Source organism: Mugil cephalus, chromosome 13 (genome assembly GCF_022458985.1).
Source record: "Mugil cephalus isolate CIBA_MC_2020 chromosome 13, CIBA_Mcephalus_1.1, whole genome shotgun sequence".
NCBI lineage: Eukaryota > Metazoa > Chordata > Actinopteri > Mugiliformes > Mugilidae > Mugil > Mugil cephalus.
Window position 1 is genome coordinate 8,473,779 of NC_061782.1, and position 21,076 is coordinate 8,494,854.

Genomic DNA, 21,076 nt, shown 5'->3' on the forward strand with positions numbered 1-21,076 from the left:
TGACATAACACCAGCTGTGGGGAGGTGCTAATAACGTGGTGGAGCACAAGATGGGGACAATTGGGAGAGGTGAGATAGGGGGTGGGCGAAGCCTTTTCTCTGAGGCTCCTCTTCTTCAGAGACGTTTCTCTGATTTACATTCTGTACGTTGAAAAGTGATAATGGAGCACATTGTCACTGGGCTTTCCAGCTTAGACGCTCACAGCGTGTCGTCGGTTTTAACTAAGAGAGCATGTCTGAGGATTTTAACGACTTCTACACCAGTTGCCTCCGACGCATATGATGAACGACTCCCGAGTCTCAGCAGAAGACCGAATTCATAAATAGGACAAAAAAGCGAGAAGCATTTCCTAATGAAACATCTACATAATGTATTAAACAACTGTGTGCTGCTGCTAATTTGAATAAAATGTTTTTTTTTTTTTTTTTTGTTTTTGTTCTGGTGACACACTTACAGCATCTGTGCTGCTCTAACATCCTGTTCTAGTCCTTAGCAAGGAAGAGATAATTGGTTTTTTTCAACACCATCCGTCTCCACGGAGACCAGACAGCTCACCACACTAATCTGCCTCTCTCCTCCCTTTTCCCCTCCTCCTCTCCTCACCTCCCATCGCCACGGCACTCCATCACCAGTAATGTACATTAAAGCTGACTGATAACATTTACAGTGGATGATGGGGCGCATGTGTGTACCCGAGTGTGTGTGTGTGTTGGTGGTGTATGTGGGGGAGAGTGTACGTTCAATCAAGGCAAATATGTGTCACTGTGCCAAAGCAGGAACTGGTGGACGCTACTGGTGCCCGAGTGCCGCTGGTGTGATTTGATTTGCACTGCCAATGATAATGAAGTGTCCGTTTTTATACAGCTTTTCATTCTGTGGTGATTTTAAGACACAGGTGATCTATAATATAGAATCAGCTGCATCTAGAAATTAATAAAACACATGAAATAAAGGATTTTCACATCTAAAACATCCACGACAAAACAAAAACAGGCACTTTCTGGATTTAAAATCTCAGACTGTATTAACAGAGGAAAATAAAATGAGATATTTTAGCATTAAAGATTTATTTAAAGGGGCGCTCCACTGACATCAAGTTCCATTTACTTGAGACAACGAGCACCACTGAGCCGGTGTTTTCAAAATAAATTTTTTAAAACCCAGCAGATTTCATCAGTGTAATCTCAGTTTGGGTTTGAGGATTTGAAAGTGTTAAGAAAGGAAAGGTCTTGACAAGATTATGTCATATTCATTACAGGAACTGTTAGAGACAGTGTTTTTGGAATAATCCTACAAAACATCTCAATTTTTATCAGAATATGAGTCTTTTGGATTTCATTATGCATCATGTTTCACTGAAACAGGCATAACATTATGACTGCCTTCCTAACATTGTGTAGGTTTTCCTTGTGCTGTGACCCATCAGAGAATGGACATGGGCCTTCTGAGGGTGTCCTGTGGATGTAGTTAGCGGGGGGGTCTTTGGCTCCTATGGGTTGAGGGGAGGGGCCTCTGTGGATCATCTCACAGATGCTTGATCGTGGAGGCCAGGTCAACACCTCGCGCTGTTTTTCATTTTTCCTAAACCATTTTTGTGCATGTGTCAAGCTGCTGGCTGTTGCTTCATGGAGTGTCATTTCTATGTGGTGGGGGTGCCTGGTCTGGTCTAGGTGGGTGGTACATGTCTAAGAAACATCCACACGAATGCTAGATCCAAAAGTTTAACAGCAGAACATTAAATTGTCACAAGATGGTCAATGTTATTTACTTCTCCTGTAAGTGTTTTTTAATGTTGTGGCTGATCGGTGCATGTGACCACTGGGCTCTTCTGTCTTTCGCCACATAAGGCCCAAACATTTTGATTGGCCCAGCAGATCTTTCGCTTGGACACAATCAGTTCCCAACAGAGCGAGCCCGGACCAGCTGGCTTCAAAGCAACAAACCGCAGAGACAGACTCAGTTTCTGTACCAGGCTGCAAACGTTTAATTCTGGTGTAAAGTCCGGGAATTTAAGCACTGAGGTCTATGGAGACTGATGCACTCTTGAAGACAGCCTCAAGTGGACATTTGAAGAAATGAGTCTCCTGAACTTATGGACATGTAATCTCATAAATCACTTTTGGGATGTACTTTAGAATGTAATATTTTCTTGTAGTATTTGTGTCTTCTTATCTACATGTACCTTTATAGGCTGTGCTTATACCCAGGATATTTTTTCCCATCAGACATAAAGAACAGACAGATACTGTCTGAAAACTCGTACAAACAAAACACAAAGCCGCCATCTGCCCTATTGACAGCAAAGGTCCAGAGGCATGCTTCCCCCCCGCTGGGCAGTGAGATATCAGCCATGTTGCTCCTTAACCATGCATCGCCCTGCTCTGTTCATCCCTCAACTACAAACGGCTTTGTAGTGTGTCACTGATTCCTGGCTCCCGTCCAAATAGATGACCCTGCCTCTCCAAGGATGCAACACAGAAAGGTAGCCTCTGCAAACAGAGCCAGGGGTCAAACAGACACAGCTCAAAGTAAACACCCCGCCGCCAAACACTTCTCTTCTGAACACTCAAACTGTGTTTGAAAAAATACCGCAGGCTCCATTTATCCCACAAACAGTTCCAAAATGCTACTCCACAGCTGCTCTGTGACGTCCGTCTATGATCTAAACAGCTTTTAATCTACACAAACGAAGCCCAAACGATGCACATGGCGTCAAAAGTGGACGGCGTTCCGCACCCTCTGCTGGAAAGTCAACGGCTCATGTCATCAACACAACGGCCCTCTGAGATTTAAGCGCTCCGAGATGCAGGTGGAAACAATGGAACAGACAGAAGAAGATATTGCTTTGTCGAAAATGGAGGAGGAGGAGGAGGAGGAGGACGAGGAGTGGGGGAGAAAAGGTGGAAAATGAGCTGACGTTTTACAAAAAAATAAAAATAATAAAGCTAAAGAAAATATGAGAGATGGTGGAGGGGAGAAGACAAATTGTGGAAGTGAGAGACGGAGTGAAATGTGAGAAAGGGGCTCTAGGAGACAACAGCATTAGGGGAAAAAAAAAAAAAAAAAAGTGTGAGTGCATGATGCGCCGTGAGGTGATGTATTGGGGAGACTGTGCTCTGGTTAGAGGACAACGGAGGTGAGAGGAAATTCCTTGGAGGCTGCTGCTCTGTTTACGTCCTTGTTTGTTAGTCCTGCGCAACTCTCTCAAAAAGAGGAAAGACAGAGAAATGGCGACCGGCGCTCTTACCTGTGCAACCTGTCCTCCAACAGCTCGATATACTTGGTAGTGTTCTCTTTCAGGCGGCTCTCTGCGCGGAGAGAAAAGCACAAAGAGAACAAAAGCCTGTTACATGTACTTCCCTCATTACTTTTATTAACAATAATGACGTATCCTAGCAACAAATCACAGCTCTAATACCATTAAAACTGACTCGTCTTTTGCCGTTCTGTGCGCGGACCATGCTAGAAAAAGGTGGTTGGCATCACAGCTGTTGATGGCACTGTGCGGAGAAGCTGCAACAGTACAGTTCAGTGCAGAGGACCAGCTGGCTATCTCCTCATACATACACACTGTCGAGAAAAGATCATTCCCTCCGCTCTAAGACGGGATAAAATCGTAGACGGCCTGAGGATAAAGAGGGATTTTATCATGGCATAGTTCCTTATATCTTGCCAGATTTTCTGTGGGGCATATAGTTGGATGGATAGCTTATGTTGCTTCCTGTACCCTTCTGCCAGCAGAGAGCTGTGCCTGAGGAGGCAGACGGAGGCTGGCTGAGTGTTAGTCAGGATGGAGAGGAGGGCAATCTGAGCACCGTTAATGAGCTCATGTATGAAACATGAGAATATGCCCCCTGCAGCAGCGGATCCTTGAACACAATAGGATGCACTTATATCAAATTGCACCAGGTATATTTATATATATATATATATATATATGTATATGTGCACACAAGTTATAACATCCAATATGAACCCTCCTTCTCGTCCACCTCCACCTTCCCGCTAAGTACAGACACACAAAAAGTCTGACCTCATAAACCCGCACGCGATTCACGATCATCGCTTTCGCTCCGGTGCAGTCGTTCCCAATTTGAGATCAGGAGACTCGGCGGAGGTCGCAAGATAAGCGAGAGAGTTCATGAAATGACTTTTTTTTTTTCCATAGAATTTGCAATTTCCTTACACAACTATTTTATCCCTTCACGCTTGTCAAAACATTCAAATATATCTGATCTGCTTCCAGTCTCTATCCTAAACTAAGACATTCTTTTTGGCAGCAGCTTCATGTTTACTTTACAGACGTGAATGTGGTATCAAATGTCTCATCTGACTCTTGGGGGAAAAAAAAAAAAAAAAAAAAGGCGAATACGGGTATTTCCCCCAAAACTAAACTATTCCTTTAACTGTCAACACGTCATGTCAAAAACTTGACGGAGAGTCAAAAGAGGACAGTGCTTGATTTTAGGGCGAGCCAGAAATGGTTGGAAACTACTCAAACGTAATGCCAATTAGCTTGCTGACATTGACTAGAGCTCACACAGAGACAAAGTCACCTAATTGCGTGTTCTGAATCGCGCTGAGGTTGAAATATAATTCATGTTATTGTCTTGATGGTGGTTATTAGACAGCATCGGCTCGGGGACGAGACAGCCGGCGCAGCGGGGAAGGAAGAGAAAACGCCTGAGAGAAAGTGGCTGTGACACTCGCTCACACACAAACACATTCCTGCCTGTACTTTGGGAAAGAGCTGAGACGGAGATAGTTGGGGTATTCATGAGGGCTCTGAGTGCGTGTCGCACAAATAGATCTTTCCCGAGTGTCGTCTTCATTCAAAGTGGCCAAATCTGCTCAATCAGAGGGAAGAGGGAGGCCGCTGGAGAAGCTATCACATATCTGGCGAGACGATCTCGGCGTACGTGGACCAGACGGCTCACTTACCACCCGTCTAATTGCTATGTGAGATCCTATCCTACCTGACAAAGTCTCCCTTGTCAACTTCCATTCACGCTGGCTCCGTTAAGCAGCATGCAAGGAGATAGCCACTGAATAATACATGGAGGCATTAAGCCTGACTTTGGATGGCACAGAGCATGTACAGATGCGAGATGACAAAGTAGACTGTGGCTTGAGCGAGAACAAGAGCCAGATTTAGAAGTAATACGGTGTGAGGAATGGAAACAGCCAGTGCACAAGGCAGACGAAGACGGGAGATGCAGGCACAAGTGTATTAACTGTTAATATTTCTTTCCACGGTAATACGGTCGCACGCAGACGAGATTGTCATCATCCTGTCGCCATGCCAACTGGTGGCAAAACCAGTGAGCCTTTTTGGCCGTGACGGATGAAAATAATCTTTCCTTTATAGAGTGGAACGAGACATCAAGCGGCAGCGGCAGCAGCGCCTCCTCCTGCGCTGAGTGGATCCAGAGCGCCGGGCGATATTACCACTTCCTGTAAGTCTGCGGGAGGCGGCCGTCATTGGCAGGCCATGCGAATAAAATCCGGCACTAAGAAGCCCATAAAGAGGAGCGGCACTCTGCGGCTCCCTCGTACACGCGCGGCAGCGTATTTGGTGTTGAGAGGAACTTCACAAAGGAGTTCACAGAGGCCGGATTGGAAATTCATGAGCCCAGCCTCCCCTCACGCCACTGATCTCAGCGGGCGTTAAACATCACTGATTGCTGCCAAGGACCCCGGCCAAAATCGGAGAGACCATTCATTCATAATACAAACAGAACTGAGACACTACGGAGAGATGAGGAGAATGTGATTAGATTGAATTAGGTTGGATTAGATTCCTTTATTGTCATTGGAAGTAAATTTAAAGCACAAAGACAAAAGTGTAAGCGGATGAGGGCATTTGCGTCATATGGGTCATGATAATAGTTCATTCCTCTAATGAACAAATAATTACTTACTAATGTAACGTCGATATACAAAAAAAAAGATGAATGATTCAAATCAGTGATGTGGACAAAGCAGACACATCACACAAGCGCATAATGCATAATTCCCACTGATGAAGTTATGGGCTCTAATGAGCCTGAGGAAGTTAATGATGGCAAGGTGTTTGGATTTGCTTCTGCATTATGAGCATTTGAACAGCCCTCTAATTGAAAGTGAATAATGCTGTAATTTCTTCGCCGCCTTGTAACAATAAAAAGCGCCCAACATCTGCGAGGCCTTCGTGTTGTCAAACAAATTAGAGGCGGCTCCGTGCTAACACAGCACCACCGATATGCGAGTTATATAAAAGCCTGAGCATAATAAGGCGGAAGAGAAATTGTGTATCTTTGTAATTGAGTTGAAGGCACCGGCTGTGATTAATGTGTTTAAGTTCGGCTCGGGCTGTTTGAGTGTGACGGTACTGCAGGTAACATAAACACGCAGTCAGCATTCGCTGACACTCACGTTGCATGGATGTATTGGAACGTAGCAGCGGCGGCGGCGGAGCTAATGGAAGACGAGGGACAGGCTGACGTCTCCGACAGACACTCAATAACCCATGATGCTCTAGCTGCAGGATCACAGATTGCAGCTGGCACAGTGTAACATATTGCGGGGTTATGCACGAATGCACAACAAAAGGAATCATTTGACAAAAAAAAAGAAAAAAAGAAAAACTGTCTGTGTGTATGCAATCTGTGCTTGGGTTGATATATATGTCAGTTCTGGGTACTGAATTTCCTTGGCTGAAAACTTAAAGGCACACTCACTGGCACTATAACTCGGGTGAGATTCAGCAAACAGACTTGTTTAGACTCTTAACTCTAAATCCACTGGTGTAGGCTGCAAAACATTCTGAATCTGGGAAGCACTAACTTGACAAAGAAGGAGGAACTCTGCCCGAATGTGCAGCCATAAAGACAAAAAACGCTTCACCTGCTCACAATCTGGCTCCATTAAACATCTTATTATTTCCTCGACTTCCTCTGGGAGCTCCAAGTTAATACATCCCTCCCCCTCCACTCCGAAACAAAAAAGGTTTTCCGAGTTTGGCACAGCTGTCACCTCCCACAGAAGAGTTTGGTGTAAACAAAGCTGAGAGTGTACAGCCATCAGCTCTGAATATGTTCTTAGAGAACTTAGAACGGTTTTGGTTGAACGCCGATGCCTGCAGGCTCTTAACGACAATGCTAATGTTCTGATGTTAGCGTTATGAGCAAGCGCATGTAGTTGTTGCTAATTTGCACTTAACGCTAACAACTGAGGGTAATGTTGAGTTTATAGGAAATGAGACACTGGAATACCAAGTAAGTAAAGTAAAAAAAAAATCTCTGTAAGACATTACCAACACTATTTATGTCATACAAACTTGTAGAAAATGGGTATATGGATATAAATGGATATGATCGATCCTAACTGAGTGGTGGTTAATCATCTGGGTTTTTGCAGCAGATCCTATGGGTACGGACACTCTGACACTCCATAACAAATTTGCGATATCTTCCATCGAAGCACGGGAGACAAAAACTTCAGAGAAAAGCGGGACGTATTCTCCATGGTCCACTTAACCACCACGCCGCCCTCAATCATTCCGCAGCTCTTTAGGAGAAGAGCTGTCATACGTTCCATCATGTTCTCGACAGAAGCACGCTGAAAGAGCCAGAGTCATGAATAAATCATATATGTCCGCGCCTTTACTATTGGCACTCGAGTAAAAGAGAACTGCATTTGTTTAATAACGCAGGGTGACAGCGTTTTGATGTGCTGGAATGGTGCGGCTCTGGTTGGCCCGAGCAGAAAATCAAGCATGGGAGGCGAGGGTGGCGTGGAGAAAAAAACGAGGTGGTGGAGCTCCAGCAATTCACAAAAAACTAAAAAAACTAAACAAAACCATTAATTAAATGTGTGGCACTGGAGCCATGACTTCATCACGGATAGCCAAATTACCTGACTCCTGCAGAATATACTGCCAGCATGCTAACAAAAGCTTTAAATAAGCTTAAGCAGAAGACTTGGGTAAATTGAGAGGAACACACGCTGGTGCTGCCTCCACATGTCAACGTCCTCACTCCTGGGGGTCATTTACTCATCTTATTCAGCTCTTCAATTATTTATTTGTAAATTTAGTATCGCTCGGGATCTCTCTTGGGAACCAAATTGTGCTCTCAGCAGGGAATCGAACCTCCGGCTATAATGGGTTTGGTATTCATCAGCACTCGTGCCAACGGCAATTAGGGACATAATGACTCCCAGGCCGACAAGCCCTCACACCACAAAGCACTTTGGGTTGAGACGCTCTACGAGCTGAACTGGTGCACTACCTGAAATGTATGTGCTCAGATTTGGTCACGGTATCTGTTGAGCTACATGTTGCTTTCCAGCCCGTGACAGGAGCCCTTTTCAAGTGCGAGCCAGAGACGCCTAAGAAGCCAAAAAGAGGGCCAACTTGACTTAGATTAGACAGTAATTTCTAATCCCCTCCAGCCAAAGAAATGCTAATGCCCTATTTGTGGGCTATCAGTTTCCAGCTAGTGTGCGCTAGCCCCTTATTACCAAACAGGATGACAGTTTAATGAGCCCCTTGCTTGGTGTCAGCGGCACATCGCGAAATTGCGCCCGCTGCCATACTGTGTGCGCCCACTTGAGCGTTTGAGCAAGCTGCACAACCACTCATTAACTTGCCGCCTTCTTTGCGACGCGTTGCACACCGGACTCCCATTCCTTTGTTTAGCCGCGGAATTTGCATGTCACTGGTTCCCCCCAGTCTCTGTGTCCGCAAGAGCTGCATTATTCCATGCGTGCTTATGACACTGAGATGCACTTGAACGTGTCTTTCGAGCACGCCACGGTCGGGATCGATGCTATCCCTGGGGGTCTGGCAAAGTCTAACGGTTCGGTACTGTATTTCAGCAACCAAAATCCAGTAATATAAAAGTATGGATCTTACATGAACAGAAACATCAATATCATGCACCCCGTAACAACTCCATGTGACTCAGCCACAACGGTGAAATGCAACAATAAAAGGCTGCCCCCTAGTGACATTAGAAGGCGCATCCAAGAAAAAAGCACTAATTGTGACGGTGCAGCCACCACCCTTAATGATCTAGATGATAATTAAAGTTAAATGAGCGATTGAACGCCTCAAGGCTGCAGCAGGAGCCCGATGCAACGCTCCAGTCCCTCCATACCTGCTCCGGCCTCATCACTTCACCGCTCACCTTTACTCCGTGCTTCCATTCCTCTCAAGAGAGGAAGCTGACCTTTTAACTATTTATTTTTTTTTACTATGAAAAAATCTCCCTGTGATTCTCAGACCAGAGAAAGCAGCACTGCAGGTGGTGCCGTCAAAATCCGTTTAGGTCTCTGCCAAATCAATCCAATGCCTCGCCCCTAAAAGGCAGCATTCGGATCTGGTTTGGAGAGCATGCAAACTCTAACAACTCGTGAGAGGCTTAGAGGTAACTGGCTACTTCACACGATCTAGAGCTCATTTCCCCTGCAACCCCCTCACCACCACACTCCTCTGAACAACTGCCAGTCCTGCTGGTAACTCGTTGGAAGCCGAGTCCCCATTGACAGCAGATCACTTCTCCCTCATTTGGGAGAAAAGTCATTGTTCACTGATGTCCTCGCAGCGCGGAGCGACATCAAGAGAGGACTTGTCTTTGAAAGAGCTCTCATGACTCACATCTGAATTGATATTTAAAAGGTGTTTTCAAAGAAAAACAGAGGCACCTTTCAAACATGCACCAAACGCTTTCCCCGTCTCTGTGGGCAACTGGAAAAATGCAGCGGTGCTCTCTCAGATAATGCTGTATTTATTTATTCACTTTCATATTTTCAAATGGTTATTCAAAGCTGTTATAATTAAAAGTTCTCATATTAACAATGGAATAAATGACTAAGAGCGATGTGCAAGGCATCCCACAGAGTAATATTACATGACTCACCTCTGGTTCTGTCCCTGTTTTTCTGCAACATTTTAGCACCTTTCAGCTTGTTATTTCTGTTTCTGAGCCCTTTACTTCCACCAAATGTAGCTGTTTTCATCCAAGGGAACTACGACATGGTTTCCTGCGCTAGCTGAAGGCCAAAAACTTGAAGATAACAAAAAGGTATTTTGCTGTCCACTTAAAAAGAATATACACCACTTCCCGTTCGCGCTTACAGAGTATCATCAACAACAGAAAAGCTTTTATTATAAGTAACAACATTAAATGGAAAAATGCACCATTGTCTGAAAGGAAACTGCTGGAACTGGACGTATGTTTACGTTCTGGCCACCGGTTTTATTCGCTTCGTTTCTGAGGAGTTTTTGGCGTGGCGGACGTGTCTAAATACTGGAGAACAGATGAGCCTCAGCTGCCGTTTCATTAGAGGGTCGGTCGGCCAAAGGTGTGGGACGGACGAGCAGAAAATGTAATGAAAAAGTCTTCAGCGTTGCAGAAGGGCAAAAGGGAACTGGTTTGAGCTTCGGTGTGATTTTTAGTTTTCCCAGAACTGTTTCTATCTAAAAAGATAGAATAATAATTTCATAGATTGGGAATCATAGCGGGGAACTTCAAAGTTCTGCACTTTTGACTTCAGGGAACCAAATATATAGTCAGTTCTTGATTTCCATACTTGTGGAAGTGTGTGGATTTCTGAGCTATACAAGTGCTATAAGGGCAATGTTGTGATCTTTGGACATACTAAGGCTAGCTAGCTCCAGTCTTTACATTAGGCTAAGCTAACTGGCAATCTTGTTCTCCTTCCCTCTCATCAGAGTCTATGTAAGAAAGCATTTCTTTAAGCCATAAATACAAACATCTGTAGAGCACAATAGCCATGAAAATGATTTGATGCCCTCTTTCCCACAGAGCCGCATTGGCCCTAAATGACTCACCATGCTGGGCCTCCCTCTGCTCCAGCTCCTGCCTGAGCTGCTGCCGCTGCTCCTTCATCCTAGCCAGCTCCTGGCTGCTCCCTGAGCTGAGGCTGTGCAGCCTCTTGGCCAGAGCCTCCAGCCGGTCCCGCTCCACGTACACCGCCTTCATTTCGGCTTTCAGCTCCTTGGCACTGCCGAAGTCATTACCTGCGCCGGCACACCGCAGGAGGACATTATGCTTACACCGCCCATTAATGGGCATCTCGATCATTAATGGCGTAATTAAGTGAGGCTAATGGCTGGACGATTCAAGTAAATGAGGTAAATAAAAGATGTGGAGTGTAGCAGGCATGTATTAGGGCGGCGCTCGGAGGAAAGTTACCTGAAATGGCTGCCAGTTTGGCTTCATGCAGCGCCAAAAGCTGCGTCTCAGTCTCGCTGACTTTCCTCCTCAGGCTGCTGCCCAGCCTCTGACTCATGACCACCTGGGGAAAAGAAGGAGAGGAAGATGCAGAGGAGGGAGAAAGGGGGGGGAGGGCGGTAACTAACAAAACCTTTGCAGACACATGGATCCCACAGGATGCATAGCTCGTTTCCAATTTCGCTTTCATTTTCTTTTTGACACTCATTCTCTAAGACCTGACAGATTCATTTCCGCCCTTCTGTGTTGGCCCTGCTTTGAATACACAGCAGCGCATCAACGCCGATGTGTTACCTTGTCTATAACCTTTAGGAAGAAAGAGGCTGCTTCTCCTTTCACGTGGACACTAGGAATATGTGAAATCTCCATAGAAGATATCATTAGAAGGTCAGAGAGGAAAAAGGCTCTGAATGTCAGGGGCTGATGGGGATGCCGCGTCTCGGCTCCGCGGTATTCACAGAGGAGTTGATGGCTTTAGATACAAGCCCGCCTGGCCTCCTTCTGCCCTCGCTCTGTCCTTTAAACCTCTGTTCTTTCCAGTGCATACACTCGGAGCTACATCCAGATACAATCCCCGTGATGCACTTTTTTTCTTTTGAGGAAGTGTTTTCACTGCTCAAAGGGATGTGGAGACGGGTTTTATGATGCGTTTTCTACTTGGATCTGACACAGTTTTGTGCAACACTTTGAAAAGGCTGTCAAATGGGTTGGTATTTCTGAGGCAGAACATCCCCGGGGAGTTTTCTTCCCACAGAAATGTAGAAAACAGGCTTGGATAATTTTATTTCATGCGTTACATGAACTGGAAACATCTCAAAAGTGCTTTTCAAACCGGGGGAAATTCTGACATAGGTGATTTAATTTCAAAACATGAAGCCATTATAATTATCATTTTGGAAAAAGTCAATACATAAAGTGAAAGTTGCTTTCATGCTAGCAATCATATTGTCACAGTAGGTGTGCCATTTTCCACCTGGCGGATATCTCATTTAGGATCCAGACTTTTCTTTTCATTTTAACTTCACAATGGACAATCTTGTGATTGTGGTGAAAGTGTATTTCGGTGGAAAGCCACTGTAGTCTTTTGAGATGCAGTTGCAGCGTCCACCAATCATTTGATGATGGGCTTCTAAAGGACAAAGTCACTGTAAAAAAAAAAAAAAAAAAGAGCCTTTACAGAGCCCCTGTCCCCTGCTGAGGCTCTCTCCCTACCCTTAAAATACCTCCTATTGCAGATATCTGCAGCTTCTGGCTTTTTCCATCCGCAAAGATCTATGTATAGAGATCTGCGTGAGGGAAAAGCAAAGCCCTGTGAAGCAAGAGGGAATTCCATACACTAAAAACATACACAATAAAGGATGCAAAGCCATTGCACACCGGGATACACATGTGGCATGTGCAGAAAAACCTTTAGACGGGATGAATCCAAAACATATTTCTCAACTGAAATGTAGAAAAAAAATCTGATCATTTTATTTTTTAAGTTGTTTTATGGAGGATTTAGAATTTCAGTAGGATTTACTTAAACAGCCGGCTGCTTCTGGCTTTCACATAAAATGCACGGAGAGTTCACTGCCTTGTCAAACGGAAAGAAGCACATGAATACAGACAGTGACATTTGGCATGCACAACGAACACAGTGGAGCTGGCACACATTGTCCGTTTTGACTTGCTACTCATTAGATATGCACGTGCGTTCATTCATCGCTCAGAGGAACAGTGGCTTACTTTGGCAGTGGCTTCCTTGATGGACAGGTTCAGTGCTCGCTCCTGCTCCTGGAGTCTGCAAAACAAAATGTGAAGAGTGCAGCGCTGAAAGTAATTTCTTTCTTTTGAAAACTTCAGGTGGAATCAATACATGTCTGCGAGAAAGATTAAAGGCAGCCAGTTTATTTTGGCACCCGGCTACCGATCGCAGAACGGTTGCACAACTGACAAGAAAATTGCTGAAGTTTATGTAACTTTTTAAAAGAATCAAATGGGCGACATAAAAATAGGCGGTACTGTACAGTGAACGATAATTACATGCTCGCGTACAGCAGAAGAAACCTAGATGCAGAATACAATAGCAGTACGCATAGAGTTTAACTGGATGTACAATTCAGACAGTAGGAAAATGTGTATTATGAATTTTCCGCTTCAGATTTCACATTTGGGATTTAAAATCTGCAGCCGGTGAAGCTTGAGTCAGCAGCTTGTTCGCTTAGTTTAGCGTAAAGGCTAATAACTAGGAGAAGGAGCCGCCAACCAAAATCAGTGTCTGCGCAGCTCAGTGATAAAAGTGTATCTCCCTTTAATTAAAGCCGTGCAACAACTGAAGCATTAGGCCGTGGTTTTATGTGCAAAATCTTCCTCAGATCAACTATTTATTTTGTTTCCTTCACCAGTCACCGTTTCCAGACTGTAATCATGCTGCAGTTGCTAAGCACTGACACGTCCTGCTTATTTGTGATTCTCTCTTTTTTTTTCCTCTTCTTTTTTTTCTTAGATGCTAGCGAGACTTTGAAATCGAATGGATACATATCAGGGAGACGGAGAGCTCGAAACTAGGCTGTTTGTTAAATTTGTCACATCAAAACCAACTGCTATGCAACGTATTTGCATTAAATTCAATAACAGGAACCTGTAGCGTGACTCCAACGCCAACAACAGAAAATATAGACGGACATAGGTGTTTTCATTGAATGATTTAACTGTCGAGGTGAGTATTTCAGACGTCATGTCGCCATTTATTGTATGTAAACACTGCAAACAGGGAGACAAACCATTAAGGTCACATTATTTGACAACAGAGACACAAATCAATTATAAGATGGAGAAAAAGAAATGAGCATAAAATCCATTATGCACAACACAGTCACCTTGAGGTGCTCCCGATTGTTTTATATCCCCAAAATCAGTACGCCCTTTATGTGTTATTCAAGCTGATGTTTCACGGTGAGACAGGGTAAAATGTTCTCTCTGAACATCAGCGTTACAGCACTCTCTTTTTAGGGGGATGCATCTACCCAGGATAAGGTGGATTTCTTCGATTCAGTGCCCTTAAGGAAAAGCGCCTTGATGCGAGGAAGAAATGTCCTGTGTTATTTGGAAACGGAGCTGCAACACAATCATCAAGACGAGCCAACAAGCGCAACACCGGGAGATGTGCAGCTGAATATCCAATCTGGGGTCGCAATTTCAATCAGCGGCGAAAATAAACGCGTTCAAGTTGGGGTGAGAATAAGCCAGATATCAAATTATGCCGGCGATGGCGGGGTCACACCACCGAGAAGGCGATAAGTACAATTTACATGTCTTTTTAAAGAGTGGCAGCGACAGAGAGGCTTTCCACAGTGCTCACTCGCAAGCTATTAACTTCAGAGGATGTGATGCAAAGTAATCATTAGCATCTGAGAAAAACTATTAAAATTCAAAGCAGGTGTTGAGAGATGAGGATTGAGGGCACGAGGATGCAAAGAATAAAGAAAAAGAAGTTGAGGCTGCTTGATCGCGCCTCTCTGAACGTGAAAATAAACAAATCATCTCTCAGGTCTGACAAATTCGCGTGTTATATTACATCCATTTGCCAGGGGCTACAACAAAGCCGATATCCATAGAAACAACAGATAATTATAAACTGCATGTGCACTCGTTCAAAAAAATCAAAGCTGTTAGCGGAGAAAATCTACTACATCCAGCATGTCATTCTAGGTGTCTTCTACACTGTTATTTCAGATGTTAATTTGGGCGAAACATGTGCCATTTTGACTCAATTATGCTTTCTTGGCACCAAACACCAATTCCCCTTTAGGATGTATTGAAAATGCGACTCTGACAGAGGGTGGATGAAGCTGTGAGGCAAGCTATTTAGTAAACTAGAAGCTTCTCACTGATTTGGGCCCTCTCAAAGAAGCTAAATCAATGGTAAGTAAGACATTTGTATGATAAATAAAAGCAAAAACCTTTACAGACTGGGATTGTTGGAGTGTCACAAGCATTCACAGCTCTTTAGCAGCCCCACCTGGTCATCACAGATACTGCACCAACATTTACATTTATTTACAGGAGTGAATGTGTCTGATATCAATCTGATGCAGAACTAGAACTAAAAAAATAATTTCATGTTATGTCCTGCAAGATTTTGTCCAGTCACACAAGGCACCTGATGTTTGCTTTTTTTAATCCAGAGATGAATCTACATTAGTGGTGCAAAGACATCTAACGTTCTGCTATATCTACATTAAAGTTAAGCTATTAGTACTGAAAGTTGTGCTCCTGCTGACATTGTGAGAAAATGTTTGAGAATCCTTTTGTATGAAAATGATAATGAGAATGAATCTTTTATTAATCCTTCATGAGGAAATTCTTCCTCTGCATCTGACCCACCTATTCATGCACACGGTAACGTGTAAACTCAGAGCAATTTGAGGCAACTCACACATGCGTACGGGAGGGATGCAAACCCGTGACCCCGAATAAAATTCACTAATTATAAATTGCAATAGGTTTTCTACCTTTCAGTCAGTCATATAAGGCCCAAAGGAAATGCTCGTGACAGCCCCGTCTGCAGCTCCATTTCAGTCACATTTTTCAGGTTCAACCAATTAACTGTAGTCTAGTTTAGTGGCCGAGTGGAACTGGGACCACGCTAAGGTGTAAAATGTAAATGTGTAAGGTGCGAAACTGTTTCTTCACCACCCTGTGTGGAGCGCAATCGCCATTTTCCACATGCATTTGCACGCTTTCTCTGGAAAATGTACAGAAAGCTTCCAGGAAACGCCAGCGGCCGGTAAAGGGTCCAGATGTGTGAAGTGAAGTTGTTTTTTTTTTTGGTTTAGATTAATTTTACGCACAGATTTGCAATTTTCACTTACTCCAGTCCTGTGCCAGGAAACAGCAGGTTTGACTCATTAATTATCTGGAGCTTTGTGTTTGTGTGTGTAATATTTAATTAACACTGATTGATTAAAAGAAAAAGGTCTGACCCAAAAATATCCCATGAAATATACCTCAACAGGACTAAATCTACAGTTTATGAAATATGTTTAAAGGGTAATACTTTGTGTGTCTTTCCTCAACCGCATGTCAGTTTCATTGATATGCAAAGAAGCTGTAGGAAGAAGAAGAAGCGGGGTGACATAGTCTGCGCACTGACCTGAGCATGGAGGGTGGAGGAGAGACGGAGATCTGTGTGCGGTTTTCCGACGTGACGAGGTCCTGCAGGGTTCGGCTCATGTCCCAGAGCTGGGCCACGGTGCAGCTCCTCAGCACTGAGCCCTCCAGCTCCTCAGCCTCCGCCTGCTGCTCCTCCTGCTGGATCTGCTGTTCCAGGCATCGACTGCGGTCCTTCAGCTCCTCCAGCCTCTGCTGCAGCTCCGCAATCTCCTCCTTTTTTTAGTGGCAGATTTTAAGGTTTACACCAATTAAATGTGTGTGCCGGACATAAAACGGTTGCAATTCAAAAAGTACATTTAGCATCATATTCAAATGCGTAATTTGTAATAGAAATGCAGACAACCTTATATCTCTCTCTGAATTATTCTCGTTTATCATAATTATTCTGTAATAATTCATTACTACTTACATAGCACATTAAATATTGGTGAAAACCCTTCATATTTAAAGAGAATTCATTCACTTTTCATGCATGAGAATTTAATACTCCGAGGGATGATATGTAAGGCAAGCCCCGAGACACACGCACGCTACACAAAGTGACATGATGTGAGCCGACTTCACCTCCACCAGCCGCTTCTCTTGAGTCAGACGTTCTCTTCGCTGCAGAGGCCCCTGCGTTGAGTCGGGCCGCTCCCCTGCATCAGGCTCCGCACCCTCCCTGCCCGAGCAGCCATGCAAGGACACAACAACAAGCTTTACTACTCTATACAATATCTTTCATCCATCAAAGAGGACATTATAGCGGCTCTATGCACTAGGATGCTAATGCCTCGCTATAGAGGTGATGTCCTTTCTTCGGACGGCATGTTTTTGTCCTGTTTCCTGTACAGTTATTGAAAACATGAACGTGGCTCCATAAGCTTTAGGTTACATTTCTTCAGGATACCCTCTGGACAGGCCCCACCTGATTTCCTTCCTTTGACAAAAGCTATTTTTGAGGGCTCTCCCACATTCCTCTGAGCTACAACACTGTACTAAAGCGTTGTTCAGAAAACAAAAGGTTAAATTCTTTTTAAATAAATCAGTCAGAACATTAAATTATTATTATCAAATAATACCTTTAGCTTTACTTAAATGTAAAACTGTTCTCAGTAAAACATTACTACCATTGTTGTGTGACTGACCTGCGCCGGCTGCAGTCTGCCCTCTGGAGGGCGCTGTGCACCACCTGTCTGAGCCTCTCGAGGAACAGCGCCACGCTGGGCTGTCTGGAGGGTAAGCCCATCTTCAGAGCTCCTCGCTCCCTGCACAGCTCCTCCAGCTTTTTTCCAAAGCGCTCCGCTGTACACAAACACGCACACACGCTGAACAACATCTGCGAAACATTTGCTAAACAGCTTCAGCCATCAGCAGCTAGTTTCAAGTCAATGTGGCAGCTTCAGATCTCCATGTAGCCAGATCCTGCCCTGTCGCGTCTATACATAAATCTACTTACTGACTACATTTGCTCCAATAACATGACCGCGCACTCATCGGCCCTTATTCAATTACCTACTTATTGGTTAACTAGAAGCAACTTACAAGGGAAAACATCTGTCTGAACTGATCAATTCTTGATGTTTATAAGAATTCCTCTCATTTAAATGGTACATTTTTTGGTTCTTCTTGTTTGTTCTAGTTTATAATGTAACGTAAAGATATGAACTTAAGGTACTGGCCCTCTCTGGTTAAGTTCACAGAAAACAACCGTCGGCTGGAAGAATGTGAGCATTTCAAGGAAATCTTAAGCTTTTGAGGCAAAACAGAAAAAAAACGTTAACACGGGTGGACGAGGACGTCTCCGTCAGAGTTTAAAATGTCAGAGGGAGGCTGGTGATGCATCGAAAGGCCAACGGAGAATCCGCACTGACCCAAATAATTACTGCCTCCAAACAGATCCACAGACGCCAACTGCAGATGTATGTCACAAGGTTCAAGAAATGGGTCAGACTACGGACTTCTTTGGAAAATAAACTCTCCTCAGGTCATCCAGAAAAATGTTTTTAGGTCAAACGGGGGTTTAAATGAATGCCGTTCTATCTGGAGACAGGCTCATAATAAAGAGCAGGTTACATTTGTTAGGACTGAGGACTTGTCAGTTCTTTCCCATGCAATATTTAAATAAAAAACCGTGTGAATTCCTGAAACATGAATAAGTGCCTGGTTAAGTTTACTTGTAAATACATTTGGAATTAATTTGCTCTTTTCTGTTGTTTTTAAGATTGAAATACAAAGGACCAGAACTATTCTTTCTGAACTTTTAGCTCATTACAAAAACTAATTAAAAATGAATAAATAAGAGTTTTACTCCACTGTCCAAGTATCCTCAAACTGCAAGAACATATTGAGGATTTTCTAATTATTTAATTCACCAGGAGGTATGAGACAATAAGGGAACAACAAACCATGTGTTCAGCTCACGCTTTATCAAACACCTCAGTATGATCCACAACTAATTAGCAGGAAATCTAATAAAGGCAAAATCTTAAACACAGGCGTCCAATTTGATAAATGTCTGGATCATAACATGTCGGTGAGACGCCATATGGAGGGGGGGCTCTTTCCAATATGCCAACTTTACTAAAAGATGATGAGAGTGAAACATTTACAGGACGCAAACATCTGTTAGCTCAGCGCAAACGCTCAACTGATCAGCGACATCGACAGCATCTCACCAGCCTCAAAGCTGCAGTGACCTACTTATTAAAGCACCGGCTCAACTGAAAGTTCACCTGCGTCATAGTCGTCATCCAGGATGGCTTTCTGCTGGAGTCTCTGCAACTTCAACATCATGGACTCGATCTGAGAAGGGAGACACGGACAGACAGACGGACGGACAGAAGACAGAGCAGAGTTACCCAACAGTCGGTCCATAGGGCAGTGCTCTACAAACGGTCGCCAGAGTGTGGGTGCAACGACCGTCATTTCAAAGTGATACTGGGTCAGCAAGTTGGGGGACGGATGTGACACTTTGTCATCAGCACTAAGATTCACTGTAAGCATGTTTGGTCTTTAAATTTGGTGAGCAGGGCCCCAAAGAGTGAAAAATAATAAGATTTTTTATTTATAAAATCGAGTTGCATGTCCTTTTTTTCCCCCTTCTTTTTTTGAAAAACATTCAAACCAGTTTACACCAAGGAGTAAGGAGGAGTTGGGCTGAAGACTGATAGAGATCTTAAGTGTGCATTCAAAAGTTTGTAAAGCAATGTTTATCCTGACAAAAATGTGAACTTTTCTTTTCTAGTATGTTCTTGCTCTTCATACAACAGTTCAGCATTTTGGGAAACCACGAAGAGCTTAGTTAGCTTAGCTTAGCACAATGACTAGAATCGAGGAGAGACTACACATATACAATAACTCCTTCTTTTTTAAAAAAGTTTTACAACTTTAAAAAAGAATTGAAATTGAAAGGAAACATATTAAATGGGATCTTACATTTCCAGAATTTATGCTAAGCGAAACAGTTGCTAGCTAGTTGTGATCTACTATTTAGCCACCTGTTCAAATATGAGAGTGGAACCATCTCATCAGCGGGAAAAGCAGCTTTTGTCTTTAGAGGTTGGACCTGTTTGCGCGGTTAACTAATACTTAGGAATAAAAGATCGTCAGTCACACCCACCTTGGTGTGAGTGCGGTTGTTTTGGAGGCAGTCCTGCAGCACGCCCTCGAACTTCTTCACCAGGTTGTCCCAGCCGTGCTCCGAGGCGGGTGTGGCGCTCTCGTAGCCGGAGGTGACGGAGGAGGCCGAGGCGGTGTCCGAGTCCACGGACAGCGAGGAGGTGACCTCTATGTCGAGAGATCTGGAGTCACAGTCGGGCAGGTGGGACGTCTCGTCCTTGCCACCCCAGAGACATTCCCGCCAAAACCTCCCACCCAACGTCAGCTCCTCTCTGTCCGCCTGGCTGCCTGGAGCTGTGGCAGGAGTTGACTGCTTTGGGAAACTGTGCTCAAGGGATAAGGTTTCTGGTTTGCTGTGAGGGACGTTATGTGCTTTAGTTGTCGGACTTAGTGGTTGTGATTCCCGGAGTGGCGAAGTGGCAGTGGTTGTGCATGTCCTCTGGCTGGAGCTGATTGATTGCTGGATGAAACTGAAGCTGGAGTTAAAGGACTCCTCTGTTGAGGACTGGTGGGCCGGGCTCTGACCTAACCTGAGTTCATTCTGTGGCAGCGAGGACTGACCCAGATGGCTGGATGTACCGTTAACACAGCCGCTCTTACTGTTCCAGGAGCTACATGTGACTTTATCAGACTGCTGCTGATTCATTAAGGACTCTTTGAGTGCAGGAGTTAGACTCAGCCGCTGAGTGAGGTCAGTGTGACGTCCAGATTTCCCATTACGAGTGCAATTGATCCTCCCGTCGTCCTCCTCCTCCTCCTCCTCCTCTTCCTCCTCATGTGTAGTGCTCTGCAGCCTAGTCTGCTCTCCCCTCATGTACCCTGGTCTTCGGTGGAGCCTCTTACGACCAGAGCTGCCAGCTGTCCCCGATGCCCTGCCACCTGTCGATGCAGAGATTAACCATTAATCTGGGCAACACGGCCCACGAGGAAGATAAAGTGTGAGCTCATACAACTGGCAGGATTAACTGTACGGCAGAGAAACACGACGCTAAATGTGCCAATTAAACGAGAATGCGAAACCGCAGATCGTTTGCACCCTCAGTGTGACATAAGAACAGTAAACAGGCTTTGACTCAGT

General features: G+C 44.3%; 1 protein-coding gene across 2 annotated transcripts in view; it reads right to left on the reverse strand.

The window, feature by feature from the left end:
- disc1 (DISC1 scaffold protein) overlaps positions 1 to 21,076 on the reverse strand; it is a 41,374-nt gene that overhangs the window by 15,643 nt on the left and 4,655 nt on the right. For both annotated transcript variants that reach the window (XR_007114002.1, XM_047603303.1), the window contains exons 2-10: positions 20,000 to 20,877; positions 19,113 to 19,182; positions 17,526 to 17,682; positions 16,963 to 17,059; positions 16,379 to 16,611; positions 12,970 to 13,024; positions 11,203 to 11,305; positions 10,839 to 11,027; positions 3,249 to 3,309 (exon numbers count right to left, since the gene is read on the reverse strand). Coding sequence is in view for 1 of the 2 variants with exons in the window: in XM_047603303.1 (XP_047459259.1) it covers positions 3,249 to 3,309; positions 10,839 to 11,027; positions 11,203 to 11,305; positions 12,970 to 13,024; positions 16,379 to 16,611; positions 16,963 to 17,059; positions 17,526 to 17,682; positions 19,113 to 19,182; positions 20,000 to 20,877 (1,843 nt within the window). In the remaining variant the exon portion in view is untranslated. The remainder of the gene's footprint in view (positions 1 to 3,248; positions 3,310 to 10,838; positions 11,028 to 11,202; positions 11,306 to 12,969; positions 13,025 to 16,378; positions 16,612 to 16,962; positions 17,060 to 17,525; positions 17,683 to 19,112; positions 19,183 to 19,999; positions 20,878 to 21,076) is intronic.